Source organism: Dermacentor albipictus, chromosome 6, assembly GCF_038994185.2.
Source record: "Dermacentor albipictus isolate Rhodes 1998 colony chromosome 6, USDA_Dalb.pri_finalv2, whole genome shotgun sequence".
NCBI classification, from domain to species: domain Eukaryota; kingdom Metazoa; phylum Arthropoda; class Arachnida; order Ixodida; family Ixodidae; genus Dermacentor; species Dermacentor albipictus.
Window position 1 is genome coordinate 1235366 of NC_091826.1, and position 23132 is coordinate 1258497.

General features: G+C 46.6%; 1 protein-coding gene across 3 annotated transcripts in view; it reads right to left on the reverse strand.

Annotated features, from left to right (window-relative positions):
- Positions 1 to 23132, reverse strand: part of LOC139060739 (stromal membrane-associated protein 1) — a 208475-nt gene that overhangs the window by 27572 nt on the left and 157771 nt on the right. For 2 of the 3 annotated variants that reach the window (XM_070539806.1, XM_070539804.1), the window contains exons 9-10: positions 5322 to 5423; positions 5102 to 5247 (exon numbers count right to left, since the gene is read on the reverse strand). In XM_070539806.1, coding sequence (XP_070395907.1) covers positions 5107 to 5247; positions 5322 to 5423 — 243 coding nt within the window. In that variant the 3' untranslated portion in view covers positions 5102 to 5106. The remainder of the gene's footprint in view (positions 1 to 5101; positions 5248 to 5321; positions 5424 to 23132) is intronic. The other variant, XM_070539805.1, reaches the window with a different exon arrangement.

The window sequence follows — 23132 nt, forward strand, 5'->3', positions numbered from 1 at the left end:
ACACTGCATCGTCGATACTAAGCGCACGAATATCATCGCAGGTCATATATGTCAGCTCTCCGTATTGCTGCCAGTTCGCTGAGTCAGCTTTCCACTGGGGTACATGTGGATAACATTCGTCCCGTTTCCTTAATTTTAATACAATCAGGAAATGATCACTCCCGTATGGATTCTTATGTACTTTCCACTCCAAGTATGGCACGACTGTACTTGAAACAATGGATAGATCTATTGATGAAAATGTCTTGTTAGTAATGCTGTAAAATGTTGGCTCCTTCTTATTTAGCAAACATGCCCCTGTATTGAAGAGGAAGTTTTCAATCAGACGTCCTTTGGCATCACACCGAGAGTCACCCCATAAGGTATGATGAGCATTTAGGTCTCCAACGACAATGTAGGGTTCCGGAAGTTGTGCAATAAAGCTATCAAATTCAGTTTTGGAGAGTTGACAGTTGGGAGGAATGTATAAAGATGAAAATGTCAGCAGCTTACTAAAAAGCACTGCTCTGACTGCAACTGCCTCTAGGGGCGTTTTAAGGGGTAACTGCCGGCAAGCAACACACTTATCTACTATTATTGCCACACCGCCCGACAAGATAGGTTTCTCTTTGCGTACATCGGTGAACAGTTAGACTGGGTACACACCCACTTTCCTCAACTTCGGGAGAGAGCTGCCAAACCCTATGGATCGCGTTCTGTGAACCGGCAGCGGGGGGCAAGCCGCGGCGGTCCAGTGGACGTTTCTGACCTCAAACCTTTCATTGCCAGAAGCAGCAACTGGGAAGAGGAAGAGACACAGCAAGCGCAACAGAGTAGGACGGCGGATCTCAATTTGCACACTCGCCAATATAACTTGCGAAAACGCTCTTAGTCACCGCTTCTCACTGGTAGGCAGAGGGACCTTATTCCCTGACGAGCTGGCAAGCGGAAAGGTGTGACTATAGCTTGAATGCACGTGTTTAAGTGGAAAAAGGCACTCATTAGCCGAATAAGATGCTTTTTTCTAATGCGCAGCTTCTTCTGAGGGCCGTGGTAAATCAAAGTGAACCGCAAGCCCGCCGGTGTGAGCTGCAAAAGCGGAACTAGCCGTTGCCTTACTGCTTGTGCCCGGGGAACTCTACCCTCCAGTGGTGCTCGAATGACATGAAAGGCACAGTTAGCATTTCATCGCTGGCTGGAGGGGCGCATTAGGCTACCATAAGCCCAATATGACCCTTTCCGTGAGCCTCCTCCTTCCCTCTGGCAGCCACCTGCAAAGGTGAATGTGCCAGAGCGATGCGTGATTTGGCAAGCTGACGGACGCAGTGTGAGCTTTGTGTTCAGTGTATGAACACTGTCGTCGAACTGTGAAATTCGCTGTTGGTGTGTTGTTATTATCATCGGAGCGCGAACTTAGTTGCTTGAAGTGTTAATATTATCGAACTGGTGCTAGACAGACGCCTACAATGATCCCGTCCCAACGCGCCTCGAGGACGTCGACCGACTTGTCCAGGTCTCATGGGAGCTGTCGCTGCGGCCGTGGGCACCTTCAGTCGCAAGCCGTCCAGGAAGCGACTACGGTTACACTCGCTCCTGAGACCACAGCACGACACGTGGTCCAATCTAGCGCTTCTGCCACCTCCACGTCCTTCCCGGTGCTGTCGTTACCTGCGTCTCCACAGCCAGGTTCCCGTTTGCCTTCACGCCGCCATGTCACTACGTGGGCCTTCCAATCCGGCTCCACAGTGCCACTTTGCTTCATGTCAACGAAACGCTGGAAAGAACAGAGAAAGGTGGAGAACGACATGAATGGGCGAGAGATCCCACGCATCTTCCACGGCCGCACGGTATTAGCCATGGTTGAGGCCTCTGGTGGAGCAGTCATGGCCCCTGACCCTTCGGCAGTGTACTGCGGCGTCTGCGGTGTGCTGCAGCTGTGCCGGTCCCATGACTCTAGCGGGGTGCACAAGCTTCACGTGAAGAGGACAAAGCCAGGCACCGGGGAGCCCGGAATGGATCCAGCCACACAGGTGCTGAAGAACATGGGCCCGAACGTCAACACTGCCCTGTTGCGTTCCGTTGTCGGCGCTCTCACTTCGGACCCTGCATTTGCGGCGACCATCACGGCAACTGTTCAGCAAGCTACAGCACTGGCGCCCCTCCACAGCTCTGTCCTTTAGCCGCAAGCTGGAGGCACCGATTCGCCTGGAGAGAGTCTCAACTTCGATATTTTCGCTTGAGGAACTAGAACAGGTCAGACGTCAGCTTCGCCATTGATTCCGGTCGGCTCCCTTATGGGCCGGCCCGAGTCTTCAGGAGAGGGGGACCCCTTTTGGACCCCTATCTCCTGTTCACGCGCGACTTGGGCCATTCGCCTGCGTGATCGCTAGGAACACGCAGTTCCAGCCTTATTTTGGATAGCGTACATTCCCTGCGGCCACTGGCGCCGGCGCGATGCAGAGCCTGCTGCTTGCGCACGCGGCTCATGTTACGCCGTGTGTCGAGCTTAGGAACAGTGCCTGAGGAGCAGGCCTCTCTCGCCCTCTCTTCGGCTTCTCTCTCCTTCAGCATCGGAGCTATGTGGGCGCCTTCGCCCGACAGATTGACTTTCGGCGCTCCTGCCTGTCGGACGTGCAGACCCACTTGGTCCCGCGCCCCTCTGAACAAGGCAACCACCTTTCTGTGTGGCGAACCTGTTCGGAAGAGCCAGTGTGGCGGAGCAGACTTCCTGGGAGCTTTCACCCGCAGTCTGCGACTGCCACCCTAGTGTCGTATTCCTGTATTGTACGCGCATTTTTTACATAACAGGGAATAAACCCCCATTCATTGGTATCACAGCTGCAGTCGTCTCGATGCCTTGCCGGTGAGTCGGCGAACCTGCCACGGCGCCCCTTTGCGTGCGCTGCGGAGTGGCGATGAGCTACGTGTCTCCTTAGACCTTAGCTAGCCAGGTCCGGGCATGTTAGCTTGAACCCCCACAGAATCGAGTGTGCATTAGGTTTCTACTTTGTTCAGAAGCTTAAATGTAATTTCTACCATAGTTTTCTTCTTTGGACACCTAGAAAGTCAGTGGGTATTTCATTCGGTGGCATGCCAGATTCTCACAGATAATGCCAAATGAATTTACGGTGTGTTTTGACACTTTTTATGCATCTTGTTTAATTAGACCCATCGGATAATTAGATCAATTTTGATGGTCCCATCAGGGTTGAATTTAAGCAAGTCGACTGTATACCACATTATATAAAATGGAGTTGTAGGATTTGCAAGAGCGAGTTGCCTGTTGCCCTCCTCTATTTAATTTGAAGAGGTCCTGTTACAATGGTAGTTTTAAATGATAATATAAAGCAAGTGCTGTGAAGCCCACAGTTGCCTGCAAAAAAATCTCCATAAATGAAATAATTTGGTTAAACCAGACTCTTGGTTGATTGATTCCTGAGGTTTGATGTTTCAAAGCAATGCTTGGTCTACGAAAGAGGCTGTACAGTGAAAGCTCGTTAATTCGAACTTCAATAATTCGAATTTATGGATAATTCGAACTGTACGATTTGGTCTGGCCAAGCTCCACAGAAGTATATGTATAAAAAAGTCCGTTAATTCGAACGCGAGAAGGTTCCCTCACGGATAATTCGAACTACGCTCGCCTGGCACACGGCCAGAGAAACGCGGCTACTGCCTACACACAAGGCTGTATTGCCTCCGAAACGGAGAGAACGGCGAGAGAGGGCAAAATCGGAGAAAAATCTAACCGACGCGGGGTCAGCCAGAAGGCAGCGGCGGCTGCCGCCTCTCCATTCTACGCAACCTCCGAGACTTCTTGCCCGTTGCGAATCTCGGAGGCTTTGCAAATCTTGTACAGCTGCTAATGTTGTGCGGAGATGGCATGGCAAGCGCCAAAACACAGCGAATCAAGTACGTCGCAGCTGCGCTTGCAATCAAGAACCAACGAATCAGGCCCTTCGCCACCTTCACATGTTCAGCGTCTTTGCCTCGGCAGTCTTCTTCGGTTGTGCACCTCTGTTTTCAGCTTAGGAGGTATCCTAGGAGGTAGCTTAGGAGGCCATCGCGATTCATTGTGATGGTGTTAAGCCTCGGCTAACGTTCGTTTCGGTGGACATCGGTGGTGTGGTACAGTCGGAACCAGAGCTTCGACCTGAAGATGGCGTGTGCCCGCGGCACACACCATCACTTTCCGACACGGCAAATTTCTGACATGCCCTACTGCTTCCAAATCGCAGTGTACTGTTGCTCTCCTTCACTTTCGTTAGTTCGAACTTTCGTTAATTCGAACTGAAGCGGCTTCCCCTTGCGGTTCGAATTAACGAGCTTTTACTGTAGCAGAAGGCTCCACATAAATTTTGACCACCTGAGCGATGACATGACCGAAATGGTTATTGTTTTGCAAAGATCTGCAAAGATTTAAAATTCAATTATGGGGTTTTACGTGCCAAAACCACTTTCTGATTATGAGGCACACCGTAGTGGGGGACTCCGGAAATTTAGACCACCTGGGCATCTTTAACGTGCACCTAAATCTAAGTACACGGGTGTTTTCGCATTTCGCCCCCATCGGAATGCGGCCGCCGTGGCCGGGATTCGATCCCGCGACCTCGTGCTCAGCAGCCCAACACCATAGCCACTGAGCAACCACGGCGGGTATCTGCAAAGATCTGAGCAACAATTTTTTTCCCTTTGTTACTTTGTGAACATGCAAGGAAATTTTGTTGAGCAACACATAAAAAAGTCTTGATTTTGGCGTAACAATGTGGTCACAGGAAGATGGAGACAAATTGATCAACAGTCAGTGAACAAAGAGCCTGACAGCACAGAGCCAATGTATCGACAGTAGGACCTGTCAGCAGGCATTTTTATGCACTAACGAATCTTCGATAAGGAATTGCTTACTATTCAACTAAAGCAGCATTTGTTATATTGGCATTGGAAAGTAACATTTAATCTACAACATTCTCTGCTGCGCATATCGAAATCCACTTAACCTAGTGCCATATTTTTATTTAAATCAGCCAATACTGTATAGTAACACTTCGTTCCATAGGTGAATGCAACAGTTGCGCACAGGCCACTGGGCGCACTGTTACTCGTGGACATAGAAGAGACTGACCGTCCTCACTGCCACAGGTTAGTGGACAGTGTGTGTCCCTGGTGAGCTGGGTTGCTGGACCACGGCACACGTCCCACAACTGGGTGCCCTCCCCAAGCAGCAGCATTGCTGGCATTGAGCTGCAGGCCAGCCATCTGCTGTTGAAGCTGCACACACAGACAAAGAGTCACTCTCAGACCAGTCAGAGAGTCACTGCTGCGAACAGGCAAGGCACACACACCTGCGGCAAGTTGCCTGGCCGTGTCACTGGGCTCAAGAAGGGGTTGCTGGGGAACGGCTGCGCCTCTCCAGTCTCCCTGCTGCTGCTCACTGGCATGTGCTGCTGCAAACAGTGGAAAACACAGCTAGAGTAGAAACTGCACCTTCTGCAAAAAATAGCGCCCTTTGCCTGTGTTGTCACAGCAGTTCAGGAATTACTTTCGATATCAGCAGCATGTCTGTTTCTCCCACTTGAGTACTGCCGTCTATTTCTCATGTTTCTGTCAAAAAGCATCAGATGAGGGGATACATAAAATTTTACCAAACAACAACTACATTGGTGGAACAAACATTTGACCTTTTGGTACAGGTAAAATCCGATTTGGCACACCGATAGACTTTTTTAGCTCAGTGTCCATCCATCGATATACCTGATATGGTCCCTATATTAACTGAGGCAACTGATAATACTAGCGGAGCTGGCTTTATGCGTATCAATGAGATGTCCAGGCTTTAAATGACTAAACTTTCCTGTTGTTTACAGCACTTCTACTTAAAGATGCATCTTTAAGTGAGCAAAGAAAGAAAAGTTTATAGACAAAGATCAACAAAACCATGAGTCCGAGGACATGTGCAGCTCGGCAGCACCGTAACAGGGTTGAGTCAAGTGTACACACACCACAGTAAATTTTTACATAACAGATGACCCTGATGTGGTTACACACCGGACTCATAAGTTCCATAGCTTTTTACAGTTGGTGTTCGATCCATCGACTCATATAAATAATTTGTGGCTGATGTTTAAATTACTTGTATTTAAGTATACAGTCGAAACCCGCGGTAACGAAATCCCAAGGGAACGAAATTCTCGCCCCAACGAAATATTTTCGGATCCCCGGCGAACAGCCATAGGAGTCAATGCATTTCCTATCTCGTGACAACGAAACTTTTTTCTATAGCAATCCCTCATCAACAAAATTTTCTGAAACGATAGTCTGCAAATAATCTACTCATGTAACACTAGTTGTGTCCGGAAACTGCTCAAATGCATTCGTTGTGCGCTTAAATTGCATTAACTACCGTCACAGCACACTTGCGTGGCCGCCGCCATCATTGTTTACAATAAAAAAAGCCTCGCACCACCTCTCGTGACAGACGACAGCGATGATGATGATGGTGGTCGTTCGCCCGTCGCAACGTGCGACTGCGCAGTGTCCGGGCCAAAAATGCAATGATACAAATAAAGAAAAGACGAGAACCGTAGGCGATCTTGCAGTGAGCACATTTTATTTAATCCTGTGTGCCATTACAGCTTGTGCTAAAATTCGGAGCGAAACGCCTGCGTGCGTGGCAGCCAAATCGACATCTACTACACGTGTAGGCTCCGATAACCCGGATGACGCTTTAGTATCAGTGGGCTTTGTGTACCGCCGCACATGGTCGTGTGCTCAGTGTCGTTGGTGCTAGAGTGCGTCAAGAAGCCCCGCTGCTTCAAGGGAAATCGTCGGCTGCCCGTACAGTACACCGCGAACCTGAAGGCATGGATGACCTGGGCCATATTTGGCAGCTGGCTTGAGGCCTTCGATACGGACATGCGGAAGGCAGGCAGATCGGTCTGCCTTTTAGAGCGCAGCTCTTTGGCGTCCGTTCCTGGGTTTCGCGTCGTCGTCGGCGTCGTCGTTGTCGTCGGCGTCGTCGTTGTCGTCGGCGTTGTCGTCGGCCTCGTAACGAGCTCGCCGACGAATCTGCTCCGCCGCCGCCGCGCATGCGCGCTGTCGGCTCTCCGGGCGAGGGAGGATGATGGAAGGGAGGAGGAGAGACTGTGGAGGAGGGCTGGCTACACAAATGGCTCTTTGGCGTCCGTTCCTGGGTTTCGCGTCGTCGTCGGCCTCGTAACCAGCTCGCCGACGAATCTGCTCCGCCGCCGCGCATGCGCGCTGTCGGCTCTCCGGGCGAGGGAGGATGATGAAAGGGAGGAGGAGAGACTGTGGAGGAGGGCTGGCTACACAAATGGCTCTTTGGCGTCCGTTCCTGCGTTTCGCGTCGTCGTCGGCGTTTTCGTCGGCCTCGTAACCAGCTCCGCCCCCCTTTCATCCCCCCAGCGCTAGCAGCGACCGACTGATACCGCTTTCGTGAGTCCGCTACCGCACTCACGAAAGATGTCGTGCACTTCCTGCAACTCGCATTAACCGTCCATCGATCCTCACCGATGTTAGTAGTGGGGGACTTTAATGTTGACATAAAGACAAACAGCAATTTCCTAACACATATGCGGGAGAACATCCCGTTCCTCTCGCTCGTAACGCGTCCCACGGCTGTGACAACCTCGCGAGGCACTTGTATAGATCTCGTCTTTGAGAATCAAGCATTGGTGTACCAAGTCGAACATATATCAGTCTATTTCTCCGACCACAAAGCTTCCTTCATGACTGTCAAGAACTGTTAGTGCAGTCTTTGTTAAAGGAATACGTGTGAAAAATAACAAAAAGAATTCTGTGATAGCGCATACATGTGTTGCTCGATTTCTTTGCCTCAATCTATCGAAAAGGTGAAACAGCTTATTTGCTGCGCTCAAATTTCGCATTAGGAAGTAACGTAATCGTCGGTAATTTTTTTTTGGACAATTGCAGTGCCCATCATGTAAATGACGTGGAACTGGAAAACGTGCACTTGGTTTTTTTTCCACCGAACTGCACTTCCGTGCTGCAGCCGCTTGATCAAGGCGTCATTCGTAGCGTCAAGTGCGCCTACAAGGAGAGGCTGATTCAGCATCTGCTGCTGAACCTCCTGTTGAAGCGTCCCACCGCAGTGGACATGTTCATGGCGCTTGAGATGATGGCTGCCGCATGGGTTGCGACGTCGCCAGCTGTGATAGCTAATTGTTTTATAATCATGCCAGTTTCATTGCCACTCGGCAAGCATCATGCGCTGATCCAGTGGCATCGCAAGAAGATTCGCCTGAAGGCGCACTAGTTGACAGTGCTGACGGTGCAGTGCCGCCATCGCTGGCCCACGCATGGGATGAACTTTCTGCCGTGACAGATGGTGTTCCGGATGGCCTCAGCATCGATGAGTTCGTTCGTGTAGATGAAGGTGTTGTCGTCCATGAAGAGATGATTGATGAGGTCATCATAAGTAGCGTTTGCCAAGGTGCCGACGACGCCGACGACCACCATACACCAAATCAAGAGAGGACTGCGAACCCGCGGGATGTGTTGAATGCCTTCGATGTAATTCGATCATTTTTCGGTGAGCATGACAACGACGTGGCAATGGACCACTTCTTGCAGTGCGAGTGAAGAGCAGTAAAATTTCTGCAAGGCAAGGCTCGGCAAAGTAAGCTCACTGACTTTTGGCAATAAATTTTTTTTTTTTTGCAAGCCAATTCCCTTCCCTGTCTTTTCTGCCTCATTCTCGTGCTAACGAAATTCCCGCAAAAGCGAAATGTTTTGCTTTCCCAGCGATTTCGTTATTGCTGGTTTCGACTGTACTGACATGTACATCCACCAAAAAAAAAAAAAGAAAACGGCAAATGATTAAACCATGGATCACATAAAAGGTTAAAAATTAAATTCACGCGCTAAAACCACTTTCTGATTACGAGGCACACCGTAGTTGAGGACTCCGGAAATTTCGACCACCTGGGGTTCTTTACCGTGCACCTAAATCTAAGCACACGGGTGTTTTCGCATTTCGCCCCCATCGAAATGCGGCCGCCGTGGCCGGGAGCCCAACAGCATAGCCACTAAGCAACCACAACGGGTCACATAAAAGGTTATCCAGTTCAAGCAACAAGTAAATAGATAATGTATGGCGTTAAAGGAGTCCTGCAAGCCACCAGGGAAAGCTCGAATGGCACCGTTGGCATCTTCTTGATCTGGCGATCTTGTGCACTTCCTAGAAAGGACATGACGAACGAGTGTGCTGCTGCGATGGTTGGTTAAAAATATAATAAGTGGTTTACGTCCGCACAATACTGCGAGTATTGCAAAAAGAGCTATGGCATTATGATTCACAACCATTTTATTTGTTACAGAGCCACGGGCGAAGCGTTATAACCCCAGAAATACAACAGCCGCCTCGCGATAGCTGTTGTAAACAAAAATGATGCCATGGCCTCTGAGATAGCCTGTGAGCTGCCTAATTAAAGAGGCCATGGAAACGCCATCAACAGACTGAGCAGGCTTGTCAACTGTGGTGCGCCGACTTTAGCCAATACTCTGGTATTATTGGCTGGCACCATATGGCGTCACAGGAGAGTGAAATGTGCACCTTAAGATGTAAAAATTCGAGTGGAGGGTAACTCTCATTTTGTTTGTATTTTGAGTGTTTTCTGACCAATAACTTGGGTTTGCGTGGGTCAACTTTCGTAAGTCATTTTGGTTTGTGTTCGATGAAATTCTGAGAATAGATCTAAAGCAAATATAGTGGCCCAAAAATGGCGCTGGAGGGCCCCTTTAAGGAAATCTGAAGCTCTTCAACAAGAAAGAAAAAAAGAAAAGAAAGAAAGAAATTCAATGATTTATTATAGTTCTTTACCCCATGAATATGAAAATCAGTTTAATAGGTCACAAGTCGCTGCAAGTCGCTTTAATTTAGCAATGACGAGCAGCAATGTCTGTGGAAGACAATGCAGGTTGGTTAACAGGCTCTGATGGTGAAGACAATCGCTACGTCATCTTCGTATCAAGGAGGCATATGATTCAAACGAAGTGCTCACGTGACCCCTGTGTTGACATTATCCTTGCACGCGGTCTTTTTCCACTACACTTTATGTACATTTTAAGTCTTATATCTATTTGAACAGGGAGATTGGAATTAGCCCCGAGCTGAAGCTTCCTATATTATGTACAGGGTGTTATTTTTTTAGATACGGATTTTTGACAAAGCAATGAGCGCAGCTAATATGACGTTCTTGTAGATGAGTTCTAAGGCGAGGTGGACATACCTTGCCCTCAATAATGTGAGCTTCAGAAGACTAATAAACAAAAATTTATGAACTAGCTTTTTTATTAGTGACTTAGGGGCATTTGTCTACACGGCAAATTTGGAGGCAGTGACATTTTATGCACACACATATAAATATATCGAAAGTCACATCTAATTTGAGATATTCATTATTGAATTCTAAAGGTAAATCGAGGCAATATCGAGACAGTGTGTCCGGCTACACTTCAGACAGCCACACGCTGTAAAGAAGCGTGGTGTGTAGTATGAATGATAGCACGCTACGACATATCCTGATATGTCACACAGCCAGGGGCGAAGCCAGGAGGGGGCGGTTTGCGCTGTCATGCACCGCCGACCAAAACAACCCCCGTCACCAGAAATCATTATGGATTTTGTCTAGAATACCTTTTTCATGCTCGAAAAGACATTTAGGCGCGATCATTGCAACCTCTGGCTGGATTTCGTGGCAACACCCATGCACCGGGAGTCACATAACGCAAGGAGCCCCTTCCAAGCAGAAAGTTTCAAGGGCATTTTGATGGCGAGCAGGCTTGTTGCGGCATCTTGCGGAGGCCGCGGAATCTACGGAGCGCATGGATTTCAATTCCGAAAATTTATGGGTATAAAGTTCCTATAAACTTTTGATGCGAAAGGTGCATTGACATTTCTAAAGTCGTGCTTTAAATGTTCAATTCTGGAACTTTGTGGGTTCAATGTTGTTATAGACATTTGATACCAAAGGTGCATTGACTTTTCTAAATTCGTACATCAGACCATACAATGAGACATGCCGAATCAACACACTATCAGCCAAGTTGACTAGAGGGTACTACTCTAAAGTTGACAAAGGATGCAAGGTCTGATGAGACGAAGCATTATGGTGGTTCATTTGTGCTGTCAGGTCACTGAAAATATCAACCTTTTCTTTCATCTGGCTGAATAAACGTACACTTGCCAACTGAAAAAATCCAAAACACAGATTGATGTTTCGGCGCCCAATACAGGTGCCTTGTTCACAATGAACGAATGCATGGTGGTCTTCATTATATACGCATCGGAAGACGTAATGTGCTTGCATACAACTTAGGGAGGGGTCCCCCTGTCTGGCTTATCGTGTTAATAGTAGATTGTATGCAAAATGACTAAAGGAGCAATCGGGATGATAATTTTTTTTTTCTCTCTTTCGATTATAGAAGCCGAATGCCAGTTAATACTGTGTCCAGTCTTTTCGTGATGCTCTGCCAGGACGCTGGAGACCGTGTGTACTTTGGCTACATCATTGCGATGCTGCTGTAGCCTTCTTTTAAAGTTCCCCGTCTCACCTACATAGCATGGCAGTCCTGGCAAGTAATTTTGTCAAGGCAAGGAATAATAAAGACCACCATGCATTCATTTATAGTGAACAAGGCACCTGTATTGGGCGCCGAAACATCAATCTGTGTTTGGAATTTTTTCAGTTGGCAAGTGTACGTTTATTCAGCCATGTTCTTTCCTCGCCAGACGAATTTTCATCAAACCCTAGACTTTATTTTTTTTCACCTGCGCCAAAGCATCCATGTGAAGACACTAAAGCCAGCAAAGGTAAGTGCGTTCTTATTTATTTTTCTACTTTGGCTTTTATATTTGAGGACACATTTACCTACACTCGCAGACTGCTATCAGAGCGCATGTGTTTTTCTCATGTTGCCCCAACCACCACATGGCGCACTTCGGTGCCCATTCGTTTTTCTCTGGCCGAGTGGATTTTCACCTGGAACAGTTTGGGACACTTTCTGGACAGCAGACGAAAAAAAGAAATTTAATTATATGGTTTTACGCGCCAAAACAACTTTCTGATTATAAGGCACGCTGTAGTGGGGTACTCTGGAAATTTAGACCAACTGAGGTGCTAGCACATGAAAAAGAAACAGTGGTCACTCGTCGCCATCATTGTGGGGACTCACTCGATCGCAATGCGTTCGCTTGAGCGCTACCTCTCCAAAAAGTCTTGCCTCACCAGTGTAGGATACTGAGCAGTATGCGTATGGTTCTCTGTGGACCAAGTGTCTCACATTTTCTTTGATATTCCTCTGGTAGGTGCCCAATGTAGGCGTTCGATTGTGGCCAACATGCTTGCCTTCGCATTTTTTCATTTCGGTGCCTCCATCCCCCAAAAAAGAAGAAAAAAAAAAAGGACATGGTTCCGGCGCAGCGAATCGTCGCATGGTGAATGTTCGATTTTCATACTTCTTTTGCGAAAAGTAATGGGCCACGAGATGCTTCATTTGTCGAATACATTTGGTATATTATTGCGATAACAATTATGTGGGAACTCCAGGTGCATTCGTGTCGTCGCCGTCGCCCTCATGTTCCGAATAAAGTCCAAGGGCGTGATCGCCTGCCGCATGCTGTATGTGCGAGTGAAAGCATGGTGGGAGGGGGAGTGGCATGGGTGAGCCGAAGATGGTGGCTCAGTCTTGTGTGCGCAAGGGGGAAAAGTAGGGAGGAAGCGTGCAGCCTTCCATCGTGTGTGATTATCAGGGGAAGTGAAGGGAGTGGGGGGGCCTCAGGATATTGTGAATCTCTGATTTCACAACATGTTTCTTTGCCTTGTTTGACGCACTATATACATCAACTTTTTCTTAGATACCTTTATATATCGGAGACTTAAAAATATTCTATTTTCTTTTTGCGAGGTTTTGTGTACACGTGCAGCGAACTATGTTTCCAGTGACTCTTTTGCCCTTTATCAAGCAGTATCTTTGCATTTGGATATTCCACTGTACCTTCGTATTTCTAATGTACGAGGGCGAGTCAAAAAGTGAGCCAACAAACCCTGTGCAATAATGATTCGGTACATTATCTGCAAGGCATGCGGGTAGCACACAGGCACCTCTCACACTGGGTTGCCGAGCAGGTGGCTATTGTTCTAGCACTAACTGATTCAATAAGAGTTTTGGTGTTTAGTGACTTGCGATCTCCAATTAAAGCCTTCTCGAGGGGACTTGTTGCGGTACCGGCTAACAGACTGCTGCAGGGTAGCGATATCACTTCGCATACAGTTACTTGGTCCCCGGTGCACATTGGGACAGTGGAGGGAGCCCCGCGTAACCTCGAGGTGGCGCACAGGGACGCATGAGGATTGTGTACTCCCTGAGGAGGCTGGATCTCCTGCTCCTGAGTTCAGGGACCAGCTGTTAACCTACAACGAGATCACCAAGCACCATTACTTAGGGTGCAGGGCATTCCCCTGCCACATTCTAAATTAAATAGGTCACAGGCTTCTGTAGACACGAACCTACCCTAACGTGGTCGTCATGAATAAAATTAATCTGGACAGCGGGGTTTCAGTTTATTGTGAGTGTGGGGGCTCGCTCAATTTAGAACACATGCTTTGGCGCTGCTTGGCGTTGGGCAGTGATGGTTCTCAAGGTGAACAGTGGTGGCAGCGGATGCTGCACAGTGAAGTGCTGGCGGACGAACTCAGGGCTGTCCAGAGGGCCAGTGTAACGGCAGAGGGGCTCGGCCTCTCTGTCCCTACATGGGAGCGGCCCGCATCAGTCCCAGACTGATCCCTCAGGACCTAAATAAAGTTCTTCATACCACACTGGGTTGAAGATCGTTACGTGACATAATGGTTGCTCAAAAAGTTGAACAGCATGGTGTTGTGAGGTTTTCGACAGCCGAAGGTGTTTCCCAAAAAGAAATTAGTAGCATTATGGCTGCCTTTAAGTTAAACATTGCATTTCATTGACCACTCTGAAGCATTGGAGCAAACGGTTCAAAAAAAGGAGGTGAAAGTTGCAAAGACGATCCAAGACCGGGCCAAAGCCACCGTGCAATCACTCCCAACACAATTGCAAAGGTTGATGAGCTGATTAGACAAGAACGGAGGATAAGCATCGATGCAATGGCATAGCATGTGAACATCAGACACGGTTCAGTTCACACCATAATTCATGAACCTCTTGGCTATCAGCTCTTGTGGGCGCAATGGTTGCCCAAGATTTTGAACCACTGCCAGAAGACGGAGAGGTTTGGCACTGCCTCGACTCCTCTTATCCGGTATCACAACGAGGGTGAAGACTTCTTGTCTGCAATTGTGACTGAGGGAGAATCATGGTGTCATTACTACGAGCCTGAAACTTGATGGAAAAGCTTACAGTGGAAACATTCAAATTCACCACCGCCAAAGAAAGCAAAGGCCATCATTTTTACCGGGAAGGTGTTGTTAACTTTCTTTTCTGATCGTAGGGGCCATTACTGATCGAATTTGCTAAACATGGAGAGACTATCAATCGTTTCCGGTATTGTGAAATGCCAGATCGGCTGCGTGTCGCAATCAAGAACCAATGACGTGGAAAACTGACGAATAGGGTCGTCTTGCTCCACGACAGTACCCGTCCCCAGGTCACTGGTGTGGTTAACACAGAACTGGCAAAGTTCAAGTGTAAAAACGCTGCAACATTCACCACACAGCCCAGACCTGTCGCCTTAAGACATCCATATTTTGGGGAAATTGAATGAACAGCTCAAAGAAACCTCATTTGTGTCTGAAGATGATGTGAAAAAGTCAGTTACAGACATTTTGAAGCAGCAGCCAAAGAAGTTTTGTGATGGGAATCACATGACTCATTAGTCAGTGGGACAAAGGTCCCAATGCTCATGGAGGCTACTTTAAGTAAAGTACTCAGTTTGTCTATAGTTTGTCTTTGTAGGCCCTTTTCCAAAATCAGCCAAGGGAAATCGTTGGATAGTTGTTTGCGTCGACTACCTCACACGCTACTGCGAGACAGCGGCCGTGCCCTCCGCAACTGCCACTGACGTTTCAACATTCCTGCTGCAATATGTCCTCCTGCGACATGGTCCGCCTCGCATGATCATCAGCGACTGTGGACGACCATTCACAGCGGATGTCGTAGAGGACCTGGTTCGTTTGTGTGAATCCCACTTGCGTCACTCGACACCATACCATCCACAAACAAATGGGCTTATGGAGTGCTCCAACCGAACAATTGTAAACATACTATCTATGTATGTTTCATTTGACCACAAGAACTTGGATGATGTACTGCCTTTTATCACGTATGCGTTCAACACCGCCAAGCACGAAACTACCGGCTATAGCCCTTTTTTCCTGCTGTAGGCACAGCCACCCCGGTACACAATCGACATTGTTTTCCCTTTCTGTAGTCACGAAAATCCCACTGTCGCCGAGACTCTCTGCCTTGCCAAAGAAGCTCGTCGTATTGCTCGTTTGCGCACTTTGGCATCGCAGGACAGATCAAAAGCACGCTACGACATTCGGCACCGTCCCGTAACCTATCGCCCTGGTGATTTTGTATGGCTGTGGACTCCAGTACGGAAACGCGGGGACCATTTGTTATTATTAACAGACTCACGGAAGTCACCTATAACATAGCTCGCTTCACGGCGACTGGTAGGAGAGCTGCCAAGACCCAAGTGGTCCATGTCGCCCGCTTGAAATTGTTCACGTCAAGATAAATGGATTGACTCGCCCGGCGGGCTTCGTCTGAGGAATGTTACGCATGAAGAAAACGAAGACCGGTGAACATGCTTGCGGTCCCGAGTGGGGGAAGGAAGAAGAGAAAGACGCGGAGTTGATCAACCAGCTGGCCGCTCTTGTGCACACCTTTGCGACCTAAAGTAAACAGCCCCATTCATCCGTAAGGGTGATAAACGGTCTCGTTCGTGCATAACAATACATTCGCATTGGCTCACTTTCATTTGCCTCGCCCTCGTATATTTTGTAGAACTGCTGCTTTCTATATGTGTTCTCTGTTGAGAGTGTAATTTCCGAGCAATTACTTACAATGCGCGACCGCTGAAAGCTCCTGCGAAATACATTAGAACAAAGGACAGTGTCAATGAGATTTTTCCCTGGCTGTTGCATATGTACAAAAATGTAAACAAGGTTCTTGAATGACAATGTTTCCTTAAAATATTTGTCCTTAGCCTGTTCATTTCATGGCCTTTACATTCTTCATATCAGCAGCATGCACTGGTTTGCTGGTTTCGAACTGATATATTCTGAAGTTTGTGTGGTATTTTCTTTACTTACTAAATAGACAAAGAAACATGGAAACATTGATATGAGTTATTTCGGGCACAATTTTTGGGACAACTGAGTGTATTATTTAAATAAAAAAAACATATTTTACTTGTCTTGACAGTGCATAGCGTTCAAGAATTCGTTTGCAGCATTTCTGGGAATGGCAATGCAGTTAATATTCATGTATTTGATCCCTCGACACATTCTGTAGGGAGGAGGCCGAGCTGTAACGTGAGACCAACCCCCGAACGAAATTTCTAGCTACGTCACTGCACAATGCCGCATATGCTAGCAGGCAAAGCGTGCCGTATCAATAGCTGCTGCGACTAGCAGAGTTTCAAATTTCTTGCACTTGTCACTGGGCATTTTGGTCCTCTCTGATAACAGGGCGACCTTTCCTGCATTCTCACGGCACTTGGTTCCAATATCACCTGGATTTAGCACTGAAATTCAATTATAAATATTGTTACGCGAAGGACGAGTCAGTAAGACGAGCAACTATTTACATGTTATATCTACAAAAGCGGTTGCAGTGCTGACCTGTTAGATTCACCGCGCGAGCCCAGTTCATTCTTCATTCTCTTTTCTTGAGTGTGGCCCAGAGATGCCGCACGCCAGGAGGACATCACGAATAGGTGTGACGATATAGTCGCCATCAGGCACAGTTACCGTTGAGGCCAATTCTACGAAGGTTAGGGCTTTTGGAGGTAAGCAAACAAACGCTGTAGTGCAGAGGGTGTTCGGTTGTTTGGTGGGGCGAATATCTGAAAGAAGAGGAAGCTCGAGGCACAATGTACCGGTGGAACAGTCGATGAGGGCAGAATGTGTCATCAGAAAGTCAAGCCCAAAGATTAGGTCATGAGGGCAACTGGTCAGCACGGTGAACAGGACTGGAACTTGGCAGCCAGCAATTCCTATGCGAGCAGTGCACATACCACTGACGGCAACAGTGGCGCCATTGGCTTCGTGTACAGCTCGAGTGATGGCAGGCATAAGAACTTTTTTGAGGCGACGACATAGGTTAGCACTCATTATGGGCACTTGGGCTCCAGTATCAATTAACGCCATCAACGGAACACCATCTACATCTACTTTAATTTGGTTCGTGTTGGCGAGGAGTGTCAACGAAGGATTTGGACAGGACGAACGTGATTCAGCACTACCTCCAAGACCTGCATGGCCTAGTTTTCCGTCCGTCAGTTTGGTGAGGAAGAGCGGCGAGGTTGGGGCGACGGCATTGAAGCCTCTCTTTGAAAATGTCCCAGCTGGAGAGCTTGACCTCACAGGTGTGAAATTAGACACGCAGTGTCCCGTCCAGATCAAAAATCACATTGGCAAGCATGATGATAGGGTCCCAGTATTGGCTTTGGATAACATGCTCATACATACTGAGCCAGTCGTCGATGTCCATGCCAATTTTTGCGGAAAATATCCCAGGATCACAGAGACTAGGAATTGTAACGTACATTGTGCTTGGCGCCGCAGGTGTAGGTGGCGACAGGATGGTTCCATCGGAAGCCACGGCTGAGAAGACGATGGTGCAGCTGCTTTGGAGCTCTGTGGCAAGGATGGGGAACGTTCCCCCTCCACCACAATGCCACGCGAAGGACGAGTCAGTAAGACGAGCAACTATTTACACGTTATATTTACAAAAGCGGTTGCAGCGATGACCAGTTAGATTCACCGCGCGAACATAGTTCGTTCTTCATCTTCCTTCTAATTTCTTAAGTGATGGCGCCCACGTGCCTCGTTCAAACATTCAAATGCCGCATGCGTGTAGCAATATCTCAAATTAGGTGACACAATCAAGATTTAAAACGGGCACGATGCTGCTGCAAGAAGGCCACGCTCTTCATTTTGCTTTTTCCAGGCCGCACTCCTCTGGGGTTGCATCACCTGGCTCCCTACTTGGTGGTCTCCTGTTTCCGAGGGTTTGCATCGGAATTCGTCTTCACTGTCCAAGTTTGGGGTCAACCGGATTAACCATCTGGCAACCCGGCCAAGTTTGGGGTCAACCAGATTAACCATCTGGCAACCCGGCACATCACCGGAAGCTACGGCTATCTGCCTCATAAGTGGCCTATTTAAACGTCCACTGGTGGACTTCGCATTCGGGCACGATGCTGCTGCAAGAATGCCATGCTCATCATTTCGCTTTTTCCAGGATAGTTACCCGAGCCATGTTTCCTGCGTAAGGAGCAGTTACTACTGTTTATTTGCAGTGTCATGCCCCTTAGAAATGTACGTTAAGGCCAAGCGCTTTTTGTTTCAGTCATCATATGTGTGTGTTCGGTTATTCAGAGTGCTCTGTTACTTTCCGGTGATGCAGAAAAGGATCCAGGCACTCAGGAGGAAATTATGACTTCACTTCTAGAATCCATGCGTAGACTTGAGACCGGGCAGGTGACGATTTTGAGCGAATTGAAAGGAGTGAAGGAAAAGCAGGAAGCAGCTGACCATGAAATTAAAGGCTTAACTACGAGGGTTGTAATGTTAGAAACAACCATTACATCGCTCAGTGGCGCCGAACCTTCTGGAACTTCTACGTCAGTGAATGCTGTTCGAGATGTGGAGGGTCAATTGCGGAATGTATCGGCCAGATGCGAAAATACAGAAAACAGGCTTAGGCAGTCAAATCTTTTATTCTTTGGCTTAGAGGACGATGAAAGGGAAGATTGGGCTGCGTTCGAGCAAAAGGTGATTGGCTTTTTCTCTGAGCACCTCGAAGTATCACTTACTAGTGATAAGTTCGAGCGTGCGCATCGTCTCAGTAGGTTCTCGGATAACAAAACCAGACCGATAATAGCTAAACTGGCTGCATTCAAAGACAAACAGTTAATTTTGTCCTCTGCACCTAAGCTCAAAGATACGGGATACTCAATAGGGGAAGATTTTTTGCTGCGTACGCAGCAAGCACGGAAGAAGCTGTTAGACTTCGTGCGACCGCTCAAAAAGTCATCCAAAATTTCGGCGATACGCTGCACATAGGAAAAACAACCTGTATTTATGACCATGTTACAGATTCTGTCGTAGAATATAAAATATAGCCACAAAAGAACTATCTGCAAGATCACGCTAAACCCTGTCCCACTACATCAGTTTCACGCTTCTCAATAACTCTAACATCTGCAGTTTGATGCCAAAACAGGAATACCTTTGTTCTTTTCTTGAAGACAATGACTCAGATGCTGTCATTTTGACAGAAACTTGGCTACACCCCGAAACGCACGATAGGGAAATTTTTACAGACTACAACAACTTCAACGTCTATCGGAGAGATCGTGTGGCATGACGGGGAGGCAGTGTGCTGATAGGCATTAAGAAATCTCTTACTTCGTTTTCCATCCCTACAAACTCATCTCTTGAGATAGTCTGAGTAGCGTGCCTGACCCCAACAAAGAAAATATTGAACGGTGCTTGCTACCGGCGATCAACATTTTTCAGACAACCTTCGATTCAGATCAAGTATACCTTCTCGGTGATTTCAACTTTCCGCAAATAGACTGGCTTTCCTTGTCTTTATCATGCCGCCACTCAACAAATTTTCTCAACCTTACTTTAGATTTTAATTTGTTCCAGGTTGTAAGCAAGCCCACTCAAGAATCAAATATAATTGATATAGTGTTAACCAATACCCCCGAAACTGTAGAAACAATATCCTACATAGATAGCTTCAGTGATCATAAATTGCTTCAAATAACACTTCACGTCCCACTAGCCCATGCAGGATCAATCACCAAAGGAATTCGCGACTTCAGCAGGGCTAATTACATTGATATGAATTCTGATCTGGAACACTTTTTTAATGAGACACTTTTACCTAACTTTACTGATCACACAACCGAAGAAAACTGGGCACTGTATAGGAACCAAATGTCAGCTATGATTGATCTCTACGTTCCCTTAAGAACGATTACTAATGGCAGGACAAATCCTTAGTTCAATCGATTGCTACGTAGACTACAAAACACAAAAAAGCGCTTGTATCGCACCACAAAACATGGGTGTGATCCTTCGGCATTCAAAAAATACAAAGAATTCCTTAAAACACATACTAAAGTAATATGCGATGCTAAAAAAAAAAAGTATTACTGCAACGACCTGCCCTCTCTCCTTCAACACAATTGTAAAAAGTTCTGGCGATCTGTGTCCCCTGACCACAACTCTGATCGTATTTAATAGTACGATGATAACCAAGCACCAGTATCGGACAGTAAATGCCCACTCAAATTTCAAAATTTATTCTCTTCAGTGTTTACACGGGAAGATCATTCCAACACGCCATTTGTACCTGAATATGACTAGCACTTTATGGAACCCATTACCATTACTGCTGATGGCATTTCACACCTCATTGCTAACCTAAAGTTATCTACATTGGCCGGTGTAGATAATATCAATTCTAATATATTACAAAATACCTCGTCAATTTCTAGTCAAATATCCTATTTATTCAACCAATCCTTAATGTCAGGAAAGCTACCAGCTGACTGGAAGGTTCTGAAAATCATCCCCATGTTCAAAAGCGGTGACAGCCATTCACCCGATAATTATGATCTGATACGCGCTCACATGCATTTGTTGCAAGCTGCTGGAACATATTATCGCGTCTCATTTTTCAGTCACCCAGAATCAAACAACTTTTTTTTTGTCTAATCAACACAGATTCAGAAAATATTTTTCTTGTGACACACAATTATTGGAATTTACCACCGACTTATACTTCAGCATGGATGCCAATAAACAACCTGATTGCATGTTCCTTGATTTTTCTAAAGCCTTTGATCGCGTAGTTCATTGTCGACTAATATCCCAATTACCAGCCCTTAGACTAGACTTACATAAACTTGGATCCAGAAGTTCCTGTTTCTCCATCAACAGTTCCACAGTAGTTAACTTTTCCTCCCCCCGTTGCCACGTATCTTCCGTTGTTCCTCAGGGAAGTGTTCTAGGGCCCCTTTTATTTTTTATCTATATCAATGACCTACCGCTCAACATATCATCATGCATGCACTTATTTGCGGATGATTGTATCATATAAGGTACAATTACAGATGTCGAAGACCATATCGCTCTTCAAAATGACCTTAACATTATTTCCCATTGGTGCAAAATCTGGCTTATGTCCCTTAACATATTTAAATGCAGGCTCATAACCTTCAGTCGCAAACGCAGTAATTCTACTTTTACATATGTCTTAGATACTCTACCTGTATCCAAAGCTCCATAATATAAGTACCTAGGCGTACATCTAGCACATGATATTTCCTGGGCCTTGCACATCACCACCATTTGTGCCAAGGCTTCCAGAATTTTGGATTACTTACGTCGTAATTTACGAAACTGCACGACCAATGTACGTAAACTTGCCTACCTAACATACGTCCATCCTCAGCTCGAGTTCACATATCGATCTGGTCTCCTCATCAAAAATATCCAATTTCCATGATCGAAGCGATACAAAACCGTGCTGCTCGTTTCATCTCTCAAAAATACAGCCGTCATCTAAGCATAACTCAAATAAAAACTGATAATACTCTCGAATCCTTAAACACATGTCATCCTGTCGCTATTGTTTGTTTGCTACACAAGTATATAAACTGCGCTTATTTTTAACCTCTATCCCTAGAATCTCCCATGCACATGTCCAATCGATTAAACAACCATCGCTCTTTCAAACGCATCTACGGCCACACGCAAGCATTTAACTCATCGACACTGCCCAGAGCAATAACATTATGAAATGATCTTCCCAACGAAATCATTTCAGTAACCGATCACGCATTGTTTCGCAACCAAGTGTATCAACTTTATACATCTTAAGTAGTGTAACTATGTTTCGTTGTGACTACTTGGAAGTGTACTGTCACCATTTTTTTTTTAGTGTACCAGTTGTGGCCGTGCGCTTATTGCCTGCCCATTAAACATATAAACAGATATCTTTCATTTCATTAAACATTAAACAGATATCTTTCAATATTTTTACATACGGCTCGTCTACACCCTGATTCCACCTGCCGTGGTTGCTCAGTGGCTATGGTGTCGGGCTGCTGAGCATGAAGTCACGGGATCGAATCCCGGCCACGGCGGCCGCATTTCGATGGGGGCGAAATGTGAAAACACCCGTGTACTTAGATTTAGGTGCATGTTAAAGAACCCCAGGTGGTCGAAATTTCCAGAGTCCTCCACTACGGCGTGCCTCATTATGAGAAAGTGGTTTTGGCACGTAAAACCCCATAATTTTTTTTTTTTACACCCTGATTCCGTATGCCTCCGTGACTGCTGAGGTTTTGACTGAATCAAACGCTTTCTTGTAATCAATGAAAGCTATATATAAGGGTTGGTTATAATCCAGACATTTCTCTATCACCTCACTGATAGGGGTGTGCGAATATTCGAAATTTCGAATACGAATCGAATATTTTCCTTATTCGAAGTGTATTCGATTCGAGAAAAGCATATTCGTAAATTCCCGAACGTTCGAGAATGGCCGAATAATGGTCGAAACGGAGAATATTTGGCCAGACTGTGAATAATTTAGCAATTAACGAATTATATGCTTGCTCCACATTCTCCTAAGAACATGTTTATTCACTGAGAGCTTCACGTGATCCGCTCATAATCTGTATGCTCTGCATCAAGATGGGAAGTTGGGCCAGTTGGTTGGGATTCATAGTAAGGTTCTTTACAGCGCAACACAAAACAAGGACAAAAGAAGGTACCAAACGACGACACAGCGTTACAGCACTGTGATCTTAAGTGCTGTAACGAACCTTACTATGAATGTGTACGCTCTGTTCCAGTCTATCTGCATCAGGCCCATGAGACATG